The sequence below is a fragment of the Tachyglossus aculeatus genome, chromosome 9 (assembly GCF_015852505.1).
Source record: "Tachyglossus aculeatus isolate mTacAcu1 chromosome 9, mTacAcu1.pri, whole genome shotgun sequence".
NCBI lineage: Eukaryota > Metazoa > Chordata > Mammalia > Monotremata > Tachyglossidae > Tachyglossus > Tachyglossus aculeatus.
Genome location: NC_052074.1, coordinates 27,670,153 through 27,691,748, shown reverse-complemented (window position 1 = coordinate 27,691,748; position 21,596 = coordinate 27,670,153). Strand labels below are relative to the sequence as shown.

Below are 21,596 nucleotides of genomic sequence, written 5' to 3'. Positions count from 1 at the left end.
TTTCCTCTAAGCCTTGCTGCTTCTCTACATGTCAGCCAGTGACAATTGGCCATGGGGATAGCTCATTACACCTTGTCCTCTCTTAGTTAGGATCAATTTATTGAACACAAACTTCTCCACAAGAGCCATGGGGGACAAAAAGCTGTGCTGTGCAAACAGGTGCTGTAGAGTTCAGGGGAAAAAAAAGCATACACTCAAAGCAGGCGAACTTACTCTTTTTAAGTAAGTGTTACTTACAGTAGGCCTTGTAAATCTCATAAAACACAGGAACATCTGGCAAATGGTGTCAATTTTACATGTTTTCCAGCAAAAGGGAACAGAACTCTTGTTTCCATTGGCACTTTTAGGGATATGGGGCCCTAAGCTGCAGACTGCCTCGGCATGTAGCCAGTGCCAATTTTTATGGGACGGTCCCAAGTCTAGCCAGGCTGTCCCTGTGTCCTGCCAGATGAGCAATTGGCCCCAGAGAAATCCACAGTGTAATTCTAGGAAGGCAGGGAGTTGGACAGAGAGAATCAGCCCTGGAAGGGCACAATGGCTTCAAACCACTTGAAACCCATTTGGTCTTTACATGATGGGGGTCTGGTGTCATCTCGGCTCAGTCCTGTGGGAAGAGCAGGATGTGGTGCTGAAACGTTATCGTGCTATGATCTAAATGTCTAAGGAGCAAGGAATATAGTATCTGTCCCCTCACCAGGAAAGTAAAATCCATCAATTGCCTAAAACCAGTAGTGTGGAAACAGTCCTCACATTACATCTTTAGTGGAAAAAGGGATGATCTTTCCCCCATTTTACAAAGAAGGGGAGTGTGGACTCTTGAAGAGAATTCTCTCTCACTCCCAACTACAAATTCTCCCCTCAATCAACCAATAGTATTTATTAAGTGCTCACTGTGGGCAGAGCACTGTACTAAGTGCTTGAGAGAGTACAATACAATAATATGACTCCATATTGAGAAGCAGTGTGGCCTAGTGTAAAATACCTGGGCCTGGGACTCAGAGAACCTGGGTTCTAATCTCAGCTCTGCCACTTGTCTGCTGTGTGACCTAGAGCAAGTCATTTTACTTCCCTGTGCCTCGGTGACCTCATCTGTAAAATAGGGATTAAGACTGTGAGCCCTGTGCAGGACAGGGACTGTGTCCAAAAACCAATTTGCTGGTATCCACCCCAAGACCTACTACAGTGCCTGACACATAGTAAGCACTTAACAAATACCACAATCATAAAGTCAAAGGGAGAAATCATTCCATTCCAGTGAGGCACTGTGGAACACGTGGAAAGGGTTAATCTACTCTCCCCTTTGCACCCAGGGGCTAGAGGGAAGTCAGGAGCAATTGGTGTTGGGGGCAGGGGGGAAATGAGACCACCCTTTACGGTCTGCTCTGTGCCAACAACCTGGAAAGTTTTATTATGTTTGAAAAGGTTCTGCTCCCCTGTGGGCTGCATTATGTGGCTGTTGTTTTTTTCACCTCAGAACAGCCCAGACCAGAAACAGTAGCACTGCTTCCCCGGGTGGGGTGGAGGGAGAAGTTTTTGCCTAACTGAAAGTGGCTTGAGGGAAACTGTTTCTGTAAAGGGCCCTCCCGCTTTGGGAAGGAAAAGGAAGGAAAGAGTGATAGGCCGGAAAAAGGCGGCTTCGATCAGTCGCGGAGGTTGACAAGACCTAAGTAAATTGCTCTTGGCTCCCTGAGGATTTCCTGAGAGAAGCAGCATAGTCTAGTGGATAGAGCACAGACCTGGGGTTCAGAAGGACCTGGGTTCTAATCCCGGCTCCACCACGTCTGCTGTGTGACTTTGGAAAAATCACTTCACTTCTCTAGGCCTCAGTTCCCTCATCTGTAAAATGCAGATTAAGAGTGTGAGCTCCATGGGGGACAGGGATTGTGTCCATCCTGATTACCTCGTATCTATCCCAGCACTTAGAACAGTGCTTGGCACATAGTAAGCATTTAACAAGTACCATAATTATTATTATCATAATGACCTTTTGACTCCCAGAACCGTGTTCTATCCACTAGGCCACGCTGCTTGAGACTCCTCATTTCCCCTTCCTCTGAAATCAGAGATCCGGTTGGGAGATGCTTGGTTCAGAACAAAGCAGGAGCATCTTCATAGAGTCGAGATGGCTTCTGAGAGTTTGCTGAAGTCTAAGTCCGGCCTACGGAAAAACTAGCTGTAAAATTGAAAAGAAACCGACCCGAGAGGCTTCTCCGGCCGATTCCCATTCTAAGTGGAATCCCAGCTGAGCTGGCACGGGTGGTCCTGGTGCTCAAATCAGGGCTCCCCAAATCAATAACGGAGAAGAATGTGCAGTTGTAAATACATTTCCACACTTTGGTTTAAAATAAACTCCTCTATGGACAGGGAAACTACATACCAGCTTTAGTCCAGAAGGATTACTTTGTCTCTCCCTCTTTTTGCTTTTTTGGCAATATTATAAACTCCCGAAAATAGAGGTTTATTATGGAAATGCTGACAAACCCTTAAATAGAGCACTGTATTTGTGACACTGTAATTATGACTCCATTGAAAGTTTCCAAAGAAAACACGATTTCCTTGTTCAAATAAATCTCAGATGATTTTAAAGGCCCAGATTTAAATCATTTGGTCGGAAAGGAACCGTCTCCCATATAGAAGTGTGGGAGTGTGGGATGTAAATGAGAAAGCTGTATAGGGAGAATAATGGAGACTGACTTTTCAGTATTTATATAATTGGATCCACATCTTCCTCCCATTCTCCTCAATGGGTAGGAACCAGATTAACCTTATTACAACGTTTATTTGATTGACCTAGAAATTCCATCTGGATAAAAGAATACATTTCTTCCTCAATTCACGCCCAGTATGGGGTCCAACCAGCTTGCCTCGGTAACGATGAAATTTGTTTTCTGGCATCTATCAGCTAAATGATCCAATATTAGATTTTTGCAAATAGCTCCCTGGGGCTGATCCATGAGCACAGAGTGCAGAATTTTCATCTCCCATCAGAAAACTATTCGTATATTATTCTGTGCCCAGAGAAACAGTGAATAAAATTCCCTAGGAGCCCACACAGGACGAGTTGATCACTGAAAGCCACAAACAATCCCAAGCTGTTGACCTCACAAGGTCAACATTCATTCATTCAATACTACCTATTGAGCACTTATTGTGCAGAGCACTGCATTAAGCACTTGAGAGAGTACAATACAACCATAAACAGACTATATTTGCTTTCATCAAAGTGTTTTTCCAGACTTCACTGACATTGCAGCAAGTACTGAGCAAAGGGGACTTCATGCAAATCTGAAAAAGTCCCCAGTCCAGAATTTAATCCCTGACTACTGAGAAGCAGTGTGGCTTAGTGGAGAGATCATGGGCTGGGAGTCAGAAGGACCAAGGTTCTTATCCCCGCTCTGCCAATTACTTGCCGTGTGTCTTTGGGCAAGTCACTTAACTTCTGTGCTTCAGTTCCCTCATTGTAAAATGGGGATACCTGTCCTCCCTCCTACTTAGTTTGTGAGCTCCATGCGGGACAGGAATTGTGTCAAATCTAATTAACTTCTTCCTCTCCTAGTGCTTAGAACAATGTTCGACATAGTAAGAGCTTAACAAATAATAATAATAGTAATAATGAAACAGAGACATCAAATGGTATTTACATAGCAGTTATCTTCTTTCCAGAGTGTGTTTTGTTTACTTTTTGACAGCACTGGGATTTCCCAATAAAATTTGCCAAATGACAAGGTTTTGCTCAAATCGTATCCAAAAAAAGTCAAAGATAATCTGCATTTCTTTGGCTATTTCCATATCTCTATAGATAGGATATAAAGAGACCCATATATACCTCTCAGGATGGCACCCAGAGAGTTTCCTGTACTCTACTAATCTTGGCTATGGGAGGGAGAGTCAAGCAGAGGCATACCCATTCCATTCCTAGCTTGGGCAGTGGCTAGCAAGTGGAATGCAATCTGCTACCAGTCAAAACTCACCTGTGCTGGGCAGCAGCAGCATGGGAAAGAGTCAAGGGCAGAGACTCAAATTTACTGTGTTTAAGAAGGCAATGGTAAACAGCTTTTGGGTTTTTTTAAACTAAGAATACTGTGGATACACCACCAGAATGATTGCAGAGGGAGTTGGGGCATTCTGGGACAGATGTGCCCATGGAGTCACTATGGATCAGAAACAACTGGATAGTATGACTCTCTCTCTCTCCCTCTCTCTCTCTCTCTCTCTCTCTTTCTGTATATATATATATATATATAAATATACATATACATATACCTATACATATATAAAATTATATGTATATTTTGTGTGTGTGTGTGTGTGTGTGTGTGTGTGTGTGTGTGTGTGCATGCCAGACAATGGAAAGAACCCGGGCTTGGGAGTCAGAGGTCATGGGTTCTAATCCCAGCTCTGCCACTTGCCAGCTGTGTGACTTTGGGCAAATCCCTTCACTTCTCTGTGCTTCAGTTACCTCATCTGTAAAATGGGGATTAAGACTGCAAGCCCCATGTGGGACAACCTGATTACCTTGTATCCCCTCCAGCACTTAGAACAGTGCTTGGCACATAGTAAGTGCTTAACAAATGCCATTGTTATTATTATTATTTTTATTATCATTATTATTATAAAAACTAAGCCAAAAGGATGGTTGAAAGAGGTGGGAAAACCTACAAGCAGAGCTAAAGAGGAAAACTTTCAGGCAAACTCGAGACTAAAAGCTCATGTGGGCAGGGAATATGTCTTACCAACTCTTTTGTATTCTCCCAAATGCTCAGTACAGTGCTCTGCACACAGTAAGTGCTCAATAAATACCACTGATGATGATGAAACAGCAACCGGCGGCAGTTGTAGGAACCATCACAATCTTCTCTGGGTAAAAGCACAGGTCGCTGCAAGCTCAATTCTTAATTTTTTTTAATGCAACCTCTCCCCAAAAAGGTCAGCCAATAAAACCATTCATAAAAACACAAAAAAACAAAATAGGATCGGGGTGAAGGCAGTGACCAGAACCGGCTTGCATAATAAGAACTGTTTTTTTTAAATTACCTGTTTCAAGGCAGGAAAAGATCTATGCTAAAATCAATGGGGTTCACATTTACCCAGCCCAAGGGTTTCCAGGCTTTGATTCGAGTATGGATGTAATTATACCAGCATTTATACAGCACTTTTCATCTTCAAAGCCCTTCCCAAACATTAGCTAATTAATCCTTACAACAGCCCTTGTCAGGTAGGTGTGATTATCCCTGTCTTGCAGACAGGGAATGTCAAGGCACAGAGAGGTCGCTATTTGCCTGAGGCAACAGAGGGAGTCATGACTGGAGCTGAAATTAGAATCCCAGGGAGTTCCTGGCTTCCAGCCTGTGGTCAGGCCAAGTTTCCCTCTCCTTCCCACCTTACAGCCTCTTATTCCCAATCTTTCCCTCCCTGTTTCTCTCCCTCCTCCCTAGGCACCCCCACTCTCAAACTCCCTTTCTCTTTTTTCTCTTCTCCTCCCACCTCTCCCAAACTATAGACATTATGAGTGCTGTTATCCTTGCCCTTAAAATGTGGGGCATCATAACAATAATGATGGTATCTGTACAACTCTTACTATGTGCCAGGCACTGCACTAAGCACTGGAGTGGATATAAGCAAATCAAGTCAGACACAGTCCCTGTCCCATATGGGGCTCACAGTTTCAATCCCCATTTTCCAGATGAGGTAACTGAGGCCCACAGAAGTGAAGTGACTTTCCCAAGGTTACACAGCAGACAAGTGGCTGAGTCAGGATTAGAACCCATGACCTCTGATTCTCAGGCCTGTGCTCTTGCCACTACACCATGCTGCTTCTCTAAGAAGTGGGTGACTGTGTCTGCCCAGGGCAACATGTGACACGCAGAACCTTCCACACCACACACATGTATGATAGGCGACCAACTCGGTGGCTACAAGGACTGCCTGCTTTCTGGCCTCGAAGAGAGACAGGCTGTCACTGACTTCAGAGGCATGTGCTCTTTCTGCTAGGCTTCAGTATGATCTTAAAATATTTCTTGCATTGTACTCTTTTTTATGGTACAGTGCTCTGCGTATGGTAAGTGCTTAATAAATATAATTGATTATTATCATTATTATTATTTGTATCTTTGGCCACAGTGGCAACTGGCCAAGTAGAGTGATTTTCTCTGTTCCACCAGCAGAATTCAAAGAGAGAAACTGGAGTCTCTTTTCCTTGGTGCTCATGGTGGAATTAAGGCTCTGGATTATCACTGAATCTGGGTCTAATCATCTTTTTTCAGATCTGGGGCTTTTTGTTCCTCATGACAGCAACACTGATCCTAGAACACGGTCTATCTCCTCTGCTTAGAAGCAGAATGGCTCAGTGGAAAGAGTATGGGCTTGGGAGTTTGAGGTCATGGGTTCGATCCCAGCTCCGCCACTTGTCTGCTCTGTGACTTTGGACAAATCACTTAACTTCTCTGTGCCTCAGTTACCTCACCTGGAAAATGGGGATTAAGCCTGTGAGCCCCACATGGAACAACCTAATCACCTTGTATCCCCCCCCGAGTGCTTAGAACAGTGCTTTGCACGTAGTAAGTGCTTAACAAATACCATCATTATTATTATTATTTTAAGGAGCTTTGAGTTACCATTTCTATTACATTCACAAAATTATCTATTCTGCCTATTTAGCGCTATCGTGCCTGGAAGTCTTTCAAGAGACATTCTTTGTCAAGTGTTCATGGAAAGGGAAACATTCACTGAAATAGCTGTATACCACTTGCTGAAACAGAGGTAAAAAGAATCCTGAGTTAAGCTCAGTAACATGATGCTATTCACATTCAAACTTCATTTTAGTTAACAGAGTTTTGTGCTGGACACAGGCTTCAAGAAAGACTCTGAAACCGATTCACAAATTGGCAAATGCAGAGAACAAGAGGTAGGCAAATGAAGGCAGAGTGGTGTTCCAGAAGTTGGAAAGGGAATTTCATCTTAAGAGGCTGTGAATTCCCCAGAGTCTAGAATTCTACGAATACGCTTGAAGCGACCCAAGGAATTTACCTACGTTTTCCAGAATTTTGCCATCATACAATGCTGGCCCAATTCTGCTCCACTACTTAAAATCTTCCATTAGCAATGCCAGCTGTACAATACCTAGGTCACAACAGGCTCTACATGCTCTCCTGGTTTTCCTGTGAGAAGGTATTGTGCCAACTACAGAACAGCTTCACCAAAGAACGACATCCAGAAATTAACCTCACTGAAAAGTATGCTCTCTGTGGGTAATCTCTCATGAGAAAACAAAACAAAGTCAAAAATTAAAACAAGGCCCAAATACCAGGTCTGAAAACAGTTGGTTCCTTATGGAATTAACGATATATGAATTCAGCACAGATGTTGGTTAGGGATCAGAACTTCCTGCCCCACAACAAGAGGTCCTGACCAATCAACATCAGCTGTGCCCCTCATTCTGAGTAATGGAGAATGAGAGTCAGCCCAGGAGATACTGGGAGAGAAGAAGTGGTGGGTGTGGATGGATTGGTAGAGAGAAGCCCAGTTGAAGATACCTGGGAGAAGGCTGACAGAGTTGTGCCTCATCATTTCTCCTGACTCTCTTTTCCCAAGATCCCGTGGCCTAGCCCCCATCCTTCTGCCTCAGTCTTCGCCATAACATTTCCATAATCCTCCCATCTCCTCCTGCCCGGGCCATGTTCTGTCCAATGAGTTGAGAATGGGGCTTAATATGCCATAAAATAGTTGCTCATACATAGGAATTGGGCCATGCCTTCCACCCATCTGCTGAGAGCTCTGGTGGCAAACGAGAAGCACTGGCCTGTCACAGTCATCTGTGCAGGGAGTCTGAAGTGATAATAATGATAATTATGGTATTCATTAAGCACTTACTATGTGCCAAGAACTGTTCTAAGTGCTGGGGTAGATACAAGGTTATCAGTTTGGACCCAGTCCCTGTCCCACATGGAGGCTTACAGTCTAGGTAGAAGAGACTAGGATTTAATCCCCCATTTGTATAAGTGAGGAAACTGAGGCACAGAGCAGTTAAGTGATTTGTCCAAGGTCACACAGCAGGCAGGTGGAGGAGTGGGATTAGAACCCAGGTCCTCCCAGGCTAGTGCTATTTCCACTAGGCCACGTTGCCCCTCCCAAGTGATGGCTCCATCCTGTAGAAAGGAGTAGAATTGTGTAGACCTTGATTGGGTCTGCTGGGATTTACAGCACAGTCAGAGCTCTTATGCACCTGATTATGGAGTTCCCAAGAAGGTGAGTCAGGGCTTCCTTTTTGGCCTGGAGCCAGATTATTCTGACTTTCTTAATCTTGTTCAGTAATTATAGCACTTCTCTGAGTCAGAGAGTTTCAGGTTTGAAGGAAATCCTGTTATTTTCAGGATTTTCCACTGGGCAAGGTATGTCTAGGAAGTCAGAAGTATTTAAATGGTAGGGACTCCTAATCCCATGGGTTGAGACTATCTAGGATCACAGGAAGCAGTAATAAATGTGGCTTAGTGGATAGAGCGTGCGTCTGGGAGTCAGAAGTTTCTGGCTTCTAATCCCGGCTCTGCCACATGCCTGCTGTGTGACCCTGGGCAAGTCATTTCACTTCTCTAGGCTTCAATTACCTCATCTATAAAATGGGGATTAAGAATGTGAGCCCCATGTCAGACAGGGACTGTGTCCAGCCTGATTAATTTGTATCTACTTCAGCACTTAGAACAGTACTTGGCTCACGGTAAGCGCTTAACAAGTACAGTAATTATTATTATTAGTCGGAGAACCACGTTAGAGATGCCCGAAGGAGTGGCACTCATGTCAGTGCCTTTCACCCCTACAGTATTCTGACCTCCGGCCTGACCACAGCAGGAGTCACTGATAAGAGCTACTTGGATCATCTCCTTAAAGTGCTTACTGACCCTGCATCCAAAGGCCCATGTGGTCTAGGCAGAGGAAGCAGTCAGTCAGTCATATTTATTGAGCACTTGTGCAGAGCACTGTATTAAGCACTTGGGAGAGTACAATATAACAATAAACAGACTATTCCCTACCTACAACAAGCTTACATTCCAAAGAAGAATTCTTACATTCTAGAGAAGCAGCGTGGCTCAGTGGAAAGAGCCCGGGCTTTGGAGTCAAAGGTCATGGGTTCGAATCCCAGCTCCGCCAACTGTCAGCTGTGTGATTTTGGGCAAATCACTTAACTTCTCTGTGCCTCAGGTACTCATCTGTAAAATGGGGATTAAGACTGTGAACCCCACGTGGGACAACCTGATCACCTTGTAACCTCCTCAACACTTAGAACAGTGCTTTGCACATAGTAAGTGCTTAATAAATGCCATTGTTATTATTATTAAAGGGGGAGACTGACATTCATTCAATCATATTTATTGAGCACTTACTGTGTGTAGAGCACTGTACTAAGCACTTGGGAAGTTAGAGAAGCAGCATGGTTCAGTGGAAAGAGCCCAGGTTTGGGAGTCAGAGGTCATGGGTTCAAACCCCGGCTCCACCGCTTGTCAGCTGTGTGACTTTGGGCAAGTCACTCCACTTCTCTGTGCCTCAGTTACCTCATCTGTAAAATGGGGATTAAGACTGTGAGCCCCACATGGGACAACCTGATCACCTTGTATCCTCCCCAGCACTTAGAACAGTGCCATCATTATTACAACTTGGCAACATATAAAGACGGTCCCTATAAATAAATACATTACAGATACGTACCAAGTGCCGTGGGGCTAGGAGGGGGAATGAATAAAGGGAGCAAGTCAGGGTGACTCAGAGGGGAGCTGAAGAAAAGGAAAAGAGGATTTACTCGGGGAAATCCTCTTGGAAGAGATGTGCCCTTAAGTAAGGCTTTGAAGGTGGGGAAAGTAATTGTCTGTCGGATATAAGGAGGGAGGACATTCCAGGCTAGAAGTAGGAGGTGGGCAAGAGGTCAGTGGTGAGATAGATGAGATCAAAGTACAATCAATCAATCAATCAATCGTATTTATTGAGCACTTACTGTGTGCAGAGCACTGTACTAAGTGCTTGGGAAGTACAAGTTGGAAACATATAGAGACGGTCCCTACCCAACAGTGGGCTCACAGTCTAAAAGGGGGAGACAGAGAACAAAACCAAACATACTAACAAAATGAAATAGAATAGATATGTACAAGTAAAATAAATAAATAAATAGAGTAATAAATATGTACAGTGAGAAGGTTAGCATTAGAGAAGCAAAGTGTGCGGGCTGGGTTGTAGTCAGAGAGTAGCAAGGTGAGGTAGGAGAGTTCAAGGTGACTGGCACTTCAAAGCCAATGGTGAGGAGTTTTTGTTTGATGCAGAGGTGGATGGGCAATGACTGGAGGTTCTTGAGGAGTAGGGAAACATGGCCTGAGTGTTTCCTGTAGAAAAGTGATCCGGGCAGTAGAGTGAAGTATGGACTGGAGTCAGGAGAGACAGAAGGCTGGGAGGTCAAGGAAATCTCTGTGTTGCCTGTGGAACCAGGGTAATCCAGGGTAAGTGCTTAGGGTAAGGATAAAGTAAGTGCTTAGTACACAGTAAGTGCTCAAAAAATATCATTTACTGATAATCCAGGCCAAGTCCCGGTTCAGACATTCGATAGCCCCAACACAAGACATAAACAACCACTTGCCATACTCTTCATCCAATCAGCCAATCAATGGTATTAACTGAGTGCTTACTGTGTGGAGAGTACCGTACTAAGTGCTTCGGAGAATATAATAAGAGTAGTAGTAGTAATAGTAATTAAGCATCAAATGTGTTCTGAACAGTCTAGTAAATTTTGGGAAAGACTACATGGTGGGAATTAGGTAGGATCCCTGTCCCTCAGGGAGTTTATAATCTAGAAAATACAATACAGTTAAGCTGGTAGACACAATCCCTGCCCTCTGGGAGCTTGCTATATGTTTGTGTAATAATAAAGATAATAACTGTGGGATTTTTTAAGTGCTTACTAGGTGTCAAACACTGTACCATGGTCTGGGCAGATACAAGATAATCAGGTCCCATATGAGGCTCAGAATCTAAGTAGGAGAAAAAACAGGTATTAAATCCCCATTCTGTAGATAAAGAAACTGAGGCACATGGGAGTCAAGTGATTTTCCCAAGGTTACATAGGCAGGAGGCAGAACCAGGATCAGAACCCAGATCTTTTGGCTCCCAGGCCTGTGCTTTATCAACATAACACAAAAGCATCATAAGCAAGATTTTGCAGGACAGCATTTCTCTGCCTCACTACCATGTTGCTGCCACCCCGCAATCCAGTGCCTTTGGGTAGGTTGGCTCCGAAACTCTACTTCGAGGAAACCCCATGCAGCTACCCCACTGTACGGTGTCATTAGGCAGTTGCTTACTTCGCTTATTGTTTGAAGCCAGCCCTGGTTGAAACTTTCCAGGTGCAGGTTTGCTCTATGCTCCTAAAGAGGAATGATTTCCCATCACTGATGCCCCAAACACAAAATTCTGGGTTCTAATCCTGGATCCTCCGCTTGTCTGCTGTGTGACTTTGGGCAAGTCACTTAACTTCTCTGGGACTCAGTTCATCTGTAAAAATGGGGATTTAGCCTGTGAGACCATTGTGGAATATGGACTCTATCCAACCTGGTTAGCTTGTATCTACCCCAGTGCTTAGTACAGTGTCTTGTACATAGTAAGCATATCACAAATACCATAAAAAACCAAAGTTATATTCACCTTTTTTCTCTCTTTCAAACTCTCTGCTGGCAATATAAAACCAGCACTCTTGGAGAACACATTCAAATTTAACTGGCTTAGCTACAGCCTTTACTAAAAAAAAATAATTTTCACCTTCAAGTACCTCTTCCTTCTACCACAGATGTGTATCATCCAACCCAAAATATGCAGGACCTTTAAATTGGGGAAAAGGTGTAGGAAGGGTTTATGCATAACACATTATAGGTGAGAAATGAAACTATTATTTTTATAACTCAACCTAGGTGGGCTTTTCTAGTTTTTTAATCTGCCTGAGGTAAGGGAAATTCTAAACCAATCAAAGTAACAGCAGGGGGATTCGAAGGTTTCATGCGGCAAAAGGTTTATTGTTGCTTTCTATGGTTGTTATGATTTTGGTGAATTTTCTGGTATTTCTGGAGTCTCCAGAAAGTCTCACTCTGGTAGCACAAATGTGTATTGGGGAGATATTTGGAGGTTCAAAAATAAAATCCAGGACTGGGTTGGGGGAGAGGGAATTTTGAATTTGCAAGAAATGCCATCATTTCTTTAAAGACAGACTCGTGGGGTGGGCCTAAGAACCTCTTTGCCCTGAAACTTCCATTCTACAGATCCCAAAGGCATTTCACCTACATTTCACCTAGCGGAAGAGGGTAGTGGGAGAAGTAGCATAGCATAGTTAATAGAGCATGGGCCTTGGAGTCAGAAGGGCCTGGGTTCTAATTCCGGCTCCACCACATGTCTGCTGTGTGACCTTGGGCAAAACACTTCACTTCTCTGTGCCTCAGTTACCTCATCTGTCAAATGGGGATTAAGAGGGTTGAGCCCCATGTGGGACAGAGACTGTTTCTAACCTGATTAACCTGTATCTACCCCAGCACTTAAAACAGTGTTTGGCACATAATAAGTGCTTAACAAAGTGCCATAATTATTATCATTATTATTATTGTTATTACTAAGAATAAGAGGAATCAGCAGGAACAGGGAGGTGTCAGAAACCTCTCTCCAAGCACTCACTTAGTTGCTACACCTTCATTCTGGCTCTGCTTCACCACACACTGTCTTGTGGGTTTTGGGTTTTGTTTTTTTTAATCCAAAAGTTCTTTCCTCCTCCACTTTCAACCCCCTGTGCAATTCCAGGTTAATCTGGTCTGCTTCTGTTTCTTTCTGGGCAGCTTCTGTGATTAAGTGGCTGAGCCACAAAGAACAAATAGGCTCGGCAGACAGCAGCCACAATCTTTCTGGGAGCCATAACTCCAAAACAGTTTCGGAAGAAGGGTAGATAATAATGATGGCATTTTATAAAGCACTTACTATGTGCAAAGCACTGTTCTAAGCACTGGGGAGGTTACAAGGTGATTAGGTTGTCCCACAGGGGGCTCACAGTCTTAATCCCCATTTTACAGATGAGGGAACTGAGGCACAGAGAAGTTAAGTGACTTGCCCAAAGTCACACAGCTGGCAATTAGTGGAGCCGGGATACAATTGGTGGAGCTGGGAGTAGATCCTCCCTACAGCTCTTTCTATGCTGTCTCACTCAAGGCAGCAATAACTGACCCTCAGAATCAAATGACCAATCATATTTATTGAGCTCTTACTGTGTGCAGAGCACTGTACTAAGCGCTTGGGAAAGTACAATATACAATAAACTGACAAATTCCCTGCCCACAACAAGCTTCTGGTCTTGAGGGGGAATCCAGTCATCATCAGAATCCAGTAGTCACAAGGAGGAGGGAAGATGTAATGCAGTATACAGAACACAATGCTCACTGTCTTCCTGCCTCACAATCAATCAATCAATCAATCATATTTATTGAGCGCTTACTGTGTGCAGAGCACAACACTTATTTAGACTGTAAGCCCCATACAGGTCAGGGACTGTATCTGACCTAATTAATTTTTACCTACCCCAGTGCTTAGAATGGCGTTTGACACATAGTAAGTGCTTAACAAATGCCCTAAAAAAAGTGAGCCACAGAGAACTGTGCACTGATTCCTCTTCTTTCATCCTTCTCATTTTCTTCTCTCATCATTTCCACTCCCACAACTCCCTCTTCTCTCCCATTTAATGTATTCTCCCCATCTCCCTCTCCTTATCTCCTCCTCACTGCTTTCTTTCCTTGACTAAGTGGAGGAAAAGCTAAGCCTAGTAATAATAACTGCCGTACTTGTTAAACATTTACTATGTGTTAAACACTAGGCAAAGCCCTGGGGATGATACAGTATGATCAGAGCACAGGGCTCATGGCCTAAGAGGGAGGGATATTCAGTATTTAATCCCCATTTTAAGATGAGGAAACTGAAGCATACAACAGGTTTTTTATGATATTTGTTGAGCGCTTACTATATGTCAAACGCTGTTGTAAGCGCTAGGGCAGGTACAAGTTAATGAGGTCAGACCCAGTCCCTCTAAGTAGGAGAGAGAACAGGTAGTTAATCCCTACTTTACAGTTGAGGAAATTGAGGCACAGATAAATTAAGTGACTTGTCCAAGGTCACACAGCAGACAAATGGCGGAGCTGGGATTAGAACCCAGGCCCTCGGATTCCTAGGCCCATGCTCTTGCCACTAGGCCATGCTACTTCTTAATTAAGTAACTTGCCCAGGTCACACAACAGGCATGTGGCAGAGTCTCAATCCTGTGCTCTTTCCATTAGGTTACAAAGCTTTGCAACACTATCTCTCAGATACTGGCTTGGGGTGAGAGTATACTCAATTGGCTCTCTCTTTGCCCTGCTGTGGCTCCATGTCAAATGGAATTGAATCTAAGATGGAGGGCAGCCACACCTTCATGGGTGGGTCTGAGTGACCAGACATATCCTCATTTATTGAGTGCTTGCTGTGTGCAGAACACTGTACTAAGCACTTGGGAGAGTACTATTTATTTATTTTATTTGTACACATTTATTCTATTTATTTTATTTTGTTAATATGTTTTGTTTTGTTGTATGTCTCCCCCTTCTAGACTGTGAGCCCACTGTTGGGTAGGGACCGTCTCTATATGTTGCCAACTTGTACTTCCCAAGCGCTTAGTACAGTGCTCTGCACACAGTAAGCACTCAGTAAATACGATTGAATGAATGAATACGATACAACAATAAACAGACACATTCCCTGCTCACGGTGAGCTTTCACTGAACTCACAAGGAAGAACCTCTTCTTTTTGTAAGGGGGGGAAAGGGGCAGGGGTAAAGTAAAAGTGACTCTAGCTAGGATTTTCCAGGCTCACCAAAAAAGGACCCTGAAGTGGAATATTGCCAGGATCCTATTAAGTGCCTCCTTATTCAATGGATATGGGCAATCCTGTCAGTCAGTCAGTCATATTTATTGAGCTCTTCTTGTGTGCAAAGCAGTGTACTAAGCACTTGGGAGAGTACAATATAACAATAAAGGGACATATTCCCTGCCCATGACAAGCTTACAGTCTAGAGGGCGAGACAGACGTTCAGAGGACTGGACAAGGTCTCTTAGCCAAATATTCATGAAAGGAAGGTTAGAACTCATGGCTCTGGATTTCAAGGCTGCTGTTTACGCTAGAGACTGAAGGTAAATTTCCAAAAACAATTGGTCGTTTCAGTTTCCCTACCTTGAAAGAATACTTCCATATCTCACAAGGGCTTGGCGTCAATAGAGAACTGATTGTCCACAGAGAGGGAACCTAGGTCTGAATCAGATTTGAAACTCCAACTCCCCCTCATCCAGAAGTGTTCTGAGCGGGGCATTCGATCCCATGTTCCTCATCCCTCTCTGATTTTCTGACAGCTACTTGTTTGCTCCCCCGACCAAGAAGGTTACTGCTTGCCCCAAAGAGCAAGGAGTTAATCGTTTCAGTGATAGGAAATTAACGTCGGACCTGAAAAGTGTTTCTAAACTCTGACCTAGACTTTTACTATGGAGGCTTTCTTAAGTAGCGAAAGTGGAATTCTGCAGGGAAAAAAGGTTCCTAAAATTAGCATTTTATTAGTTAATAGGATACAGTTCAACATTTTCTTAAAGTGTAGCTTCCTGGTTACTGTGTTTCCAGTCAGACGCTGTCAGCCTGTGAGATGTTGTGATGATTGGCTGTTTCTCAGGAGATTTAACAGGGATTAGAGGTTCCCATGTAACAGCTATAAACATACCTCTGCCAATCATTTCATTTCTCCTGTATCGATGCCAGAATAGTAATGCGAAGTTCTGTAGCCTTTCTTGAGGCATTCCTCCTCCTCATTCTGATCCCGTTTTATGTTTTTTCTTTGTTCAAGAACATTCAGTGAAAACAGGGGAGGTGATTATTTTAACTGCTGAGCTTTTAACATTCTGGATCCTGAAACACACTGGTTTCTGCCCAGCAGGCTATTTTCAGCTGAGGCTGAACAGTTAAACCAGAGTCGTTTCAAATTAAAATAAGAAGGATAATGGGCTTCCCCCCACACACACAACACACACACACACACACACACACACACACACACACACACACACACACACACACACACGTGTCCCGATGCTCAAAATGAAAAGGGGATGGGCTCTGTGTGGGTGTTTTCATTTTAAATCAGAAATGGGGGTTTTGTTATGAAAAACTATGAAAGGGTCTCACTTCTAGAGCCAACTGAGCGAAGAGCTAGGTGAATGGAAGTTGGACTGTAAAGGAAAATATTCCAACAAAGGTTTTCTGTCAGAACATTAGCATTTGGTTGTTCCTGTAGGTCCTGGACATTCCTCTCAGGAGAACAGCGGAAATGGAAGAGAGGCAGGAAAAACCAAATACTAAGAGAACGCAGTGAAAATCTGCAGAGACCATTTGGCTTTAATCCTCCCCAGAAATGGCTGCAATATAGCGCAGGGCCCATGTGGATTAAAGGAAACCTAAAAATAGGGGCGTGGGGGATGGTACAAGGTATTCAGGTTTCCTCCCCGGATTCTAAGTCCTGCTGAATTCTAAACTAAATCCCCTGCCTTGATATGGCTGGATTCCAAACCCTGATTAAGTGGGGTCCTGCAGTCTCAGAGTGGAGGGAAGGGAAACAGACTACCAACTTTTGCCCACACTCCAACAATTCCCAATCCCCAAACCTGCTTTGCACAATCCCTGCCCCAGCACAATCCACTGTTCTCAGTCCAGGATCAAACTGCTGGAGATGGGTGGGGGTTACAAATGGGGTCAAGCAAAGCAGGTTTGGACTGAGAGGGCATTGGCGATGGAGAACAAAGAGGAAAGGAAGACATAAGTGGATGAAGAAAGATGGTTAGAAGACAGACGGAGGTAAACCAAGGTGGTTTGGAGGATGAAGTGGCTTGCCTCAGTGGGTTGGTTGAATACATTTAGACCAGAAGAGTAATCTCAGCTCGGCCACTTGTCAGCTGTGTGATCTTGAGCAAGTCACTTAAGGTCTCTGGGCCTCGGTTACCTCATCTGGAAAATGAAGATAAAGAGTGTGAGCCCCATGTGGGACAGGGCCTGTCTCCAACCTGATTAACTTGTATCTACTCCAGCATTTAGAAAAATGCTTGGCACATAGCAAGTGCTTAACAAATATTATTATTATTAATTATTATTATGTCAGCTGTCTTCTCCCAACCCCCAAGCTGGGTTTTCTATCCCCAGAGATATGGGAAAACATAATAATGATGGTATTCATTAAGCACTTACTATGTGCCAGGCATTGTACTAAGCACAGGGGAGGATACAAGCAAATCGGGTCAGACACAGTCCCTGTCCCACATAGGACTCACAGTTTCAAGCCCCATTTTAAAGATGAGGTAACTGAGGCACAGAGAAGTGAAGTGACTTGCCCAAGGTCATGCATCAGACAAGTGGCGGAGGTGGGATTAGAAGCCATGAGCTTCCAACTCCCAGGCCCGTGCCCTATCCATGCTGCTTTTATACCAAACCTCATCCACTCCCCTGAACTCTGGGTAGCCAAGAGCCCTTCCCCTCCCCTGAGCCCCGGTCACCTCAGAACATAATTAACTTCCCACTCCAGGTCAGGGATTGCCAAAAAGAGAAATCAGTGATTTCTATTAGGCAATTGCAGTTCATTTCTTCCTGCCATCTCTAGATGTAGAATTCATTAATGTAGCATTGTTGAAATTCTGGAATCGAATACTCTCTCACGATCGGCAAATGTGATGCAAATGACGATTTAGTATTCTTAGCATATTCAAGCGCCGGCAGAGGGAAAGGAAGTGGTAAATCCTGAGAATATTCTGAGTTTGTTCCCAACTGGGGTGTCATTTCAAGTCACTCCTGATTTAGTAAGATTCTGGTGAAGGCTGGATAATTGGAAGAGGAGAGATATCGAATGGGTATTTCCAAGATTTCCATTTTCCTTTCTTTGGCAATGTTATCTTTGTTCTTGGCTATATAGCCAATTTGCACTTGCTCCTACTGTGCATGCTGAACCACTACAACAGCAGAGAACGTACTTTATGGCAATTTGTGTTCATGACATACAGGTGTCTGGCAACCACAAACGCTATCCATGGAGGTCCTCACTTTACATGTCTTTCCCCGAATTGGCCCCAAAAGCATTTATGCATATTCTCTTGAGCTTTATATCTCAGTCATCTACATCATCTATGCATGGGGGTCTTTGTACCCCTTAAGGACTGTGATATACTCATCCCATCTTTCAGCACTTTTCTACCTATCCCTCTATTCTGTTTCTTCTCCTAACTGTAATTCATTTTAATGTCAGTCTCCCCCACTAATACTGTAAATTCCTTGTGGGCAGGAAACAGAGCTACTAATTCTATTGTATTGTACTTTCCCAAGTGCTTAATACAGTGCTCTGCTCACAGGAAGTGCTCAATAAATACCATTGATTTACTGAATGTACACATTAGGGTACACTGTATAGAGTTGGTGATTTTTCTGACCTATCTGCATTGCTTCTAGGGCTGACAGAAATGACCATTGTGTGGCTTGGATTGACCCAGAATTTCACTCCTGTTTTCACAATTCATGTAGAATCTTTTCGCTTTAACCAGCTTGGTCTTTGAAGTGAAAAGCATGATCAAATTCCCTATTACTGATCCTACCTTAATACTTTCCCAGTTGAAGGCAGGGAACATATCTACCAACTGTTATATTGTAGTCTCAAGTGGCTAGTACAGTGCTCTGCATACAATAAGTGCTAAATAAATACAATTAACTGATTGATTGAGTTGGTTAAGCCTTCTGGAGCTGACATTTCAGTACTTCACACCCACTGAGGTAGAGAGGCAGGGTTGTGTGTGGGTCCCTAAATACAGATTTGTAAAAAAACAAAATCTGTTTAACAATGGTAGCTCAACAACGGTGTCTCCACAGATGGGAGAGGACCCCAACAAACATCAGAAAAAACTCCTCAGAAACTCTCTAGATTATAAATTCCTCGTGGTCAGGGAACTTGTCTATCCATCAACTCTTATATTGTGCTCTTCCTAGCATTTAGTCAGTGCTCTGCAAACGGTAAGTGCCCAGTAAATACGACAGTGATAAAAATCACTTGAATGCAAATAGTGCTCCTCCCCCTCCTCTAGACTGTAAGCTCTTTGTGGGCAGGGAATATGTCTGTTTATTGTTGTATTGGACTCTCCCAAGCACTTAGTACAGTGCTCTGCACACAGTAAGCACTCAATAAATGTGATTGAATGAACAAATGCCAATTCCAATTATGCTAGCTAAGCCATTCCAACCCAGGATCATCAGCGCACTCAAGTCTCTAACATGGTGCTTCTTGTGTTCTTCTCTGCTCCCACAATTAACACAATCTGCTCTTTACCTTTCCTGCCTTGGCCTCACTTCCCTATCCCAGCTCCCTCCTCTGCCTCTCTTTCATCCAACTCTCATCTGTCTCCCAAGATACTTCTGTTGTTCATCTTCTTGTCCTGTTCTTGGTTTCCTGAAGAACTGGCAACCTTGCAACATGGGAGATAATCCAGACAACCCTTACTCAGCTACCTCCAGTTCATCCCTAGATTGCATTGCTAAGAAGGAAAGGTTGAGACGTTACAAAGACACAAAGGACTTCATAGAGAAATAAAGGCACTTAAATGAAGTAGCAAACGAGGTTCCACAAAGGACTTCATATAGAAATAAAAGCACTTAAATGAAGTAGCAAACGAGATTCCAGAATCCCATTTCCATGATCCCTTTCCACGAGCAACCTACTCAAAAGAAAAGGACCTTACTGCACATCAACAGATCTCTGGCCTTCCCACAATGCCACCCACATCAAAAGCGATAAAGAAATGGCAGGAGCCTTTGTGAGCTAGCCCTACCTACATCCAACAGCCCTGGGGAAATTCTAATTCAGATAAGCAACTCTGCTAGGGATATAACAAAGGTCTAGTCATGGAGTTGCAAAAGAGAGGGCCTGGAATTCTCCCTACCCCACCTTTAAAATGTGCTAACTCCAAAAGGAAGCCTCTGGCTCTTTTAAAAACCCTGCCTATGTTTAACTTCCACTGCAAGGCTTATGCTGCCCCAACCGCCTCTCCAGCCTTCTCATCACCTTAGGCAATTTGCACTGCATCTTTCTTGAACTCCAAATTCATGGACAAACTTGAGTGCAACACAGCAAATTAGTGAATCATAGAAATTAGAGCTGGAAAAGACCTCTGGGGTCATTAAGTTCTTTCCCTGCCAATTCAGGATGACGCTCTAAGGTGCATTCCTGGGTGCTTTGTCCTTGCTAGGTTTAAGTCAATAAGGCAGCTAGAAAAAATAAAATAAAATAAACAACCGTACCCACCTGCCATCTCGGGAGCTCACCAATCCAGATCAGAAGAGGGAAGACCAAGGTTGGAAGGATGAAGGAGGACAGTAGAGCAGGGGGTGTTTTGTAGCAATCTCCAGTGCCAAAATGGCCTCAGGTAATCAGTGATCTCAATTCACCACCTTCATCCGGAACAGATGCGGGTGGTGGAGAGGGTGTCTGTCAGCCAGTCTTTTTTTAAGTAACTGAAGTATTGGGGCTTCCTGCCTCTTCCTGAGGAAAACTATGAATCCTGTTTCTTTTCCAGGAGAAAAATGCTTGCTTTCAAGTTTTCCTTTGCTTCATCTCACCCTTTATTTTCAAACTGCTGGAACTGCTTGATGACAGAGCCAGGGCTTTGCTTGGAACTAACTCCCATCCTAGTAGTGAAAGAGGAGGTTAGGTGGGGTGGAGAAGTGACCTCACCCTTTCATCTCACCAAAAGCAACATTCTAAGTAGGTCACCTGTTATAGGTGCCTAACTCTTCACTTGGAAGCCCAGAAGATATTGAGACATAGGATAGAATCCACTGGACCCTAGTTTGACTTCTTGCTTTTGATCTGTCTTCAAACCCTTTCTTTTAGCTCCTCCATCACATATTTACTCACCATCTAAACTCTTCTCATCTGCTCAAAATCTTTTTGCTAAAGGACAAGGGCCCAGAACTGAAGGCAGTATCTAAGCAATATCATCAAAGCTGTACCATATTCAGGTAGCACTGAACTCATAGCTTCTTCTTTTTATTTTTTAATGGTATTTGTTAAGCACTTACTGTGTGCCAGGCACCATACTAAGAGCTGGGGTAGGTACAGGACAAACAGGTTGGACACAGTCCTTTCCCCTATAGGGCTCACCTTCTTAACCCCCATTTTACAGATTAGGTAAGTGAGGCAAAGAGAAGTTAAGTAACTAGCCCAAGGTCCCACAGCAGGTAAGTGGTAGAGCTGGGATTAGAACCCAGGTCCTTGGACTTTGAGGCCCATGCTCTTTCCACCAGATCTAACTGCTTGCCACTTCACCTTAAATTTCTAAGCCACCATATCATTCTCCAAACTCACCTAATATTTTCTCCTTCAGTTCAGGGAGCCACTTGCTTTGCCAGTGTCCCAGACAATTATAACTCCCTTTACTTATCCTAGGTGTATAGTTTTTCAATCCCGATCTGCCAGATGCCTTTAGCCTTTTACATATCTGCAAGT

At 43.7% G+C, this 21,596-nt stretch overlaps 1 protein-coding gene across 1 annotated transcript in view; it reads right to left on the bottom strand.

Moving 5' to 3' along the window:
- The window catches only part of LOC119932121, a 55,242-nt gene extending 34,803 nt beyond the window's left edge, over positions 1-20,439 (bottom strand). Inside the window, exon 1 of the mRNA XM_038750986.1 lies at positions 20,394-20,439. Coding sequence (XP_038606914.1) covers positions 20,394-20,400 — 7 coding nt within the window. The 5' untranslated portion in view covers positions 20,401-20,439. The remainder of the gene's footprint in view (positions 1-20,393) is intronic.
- Between the last annotated feature and the right edge of the window lie 1,157 nt (positions 20,440-21,596).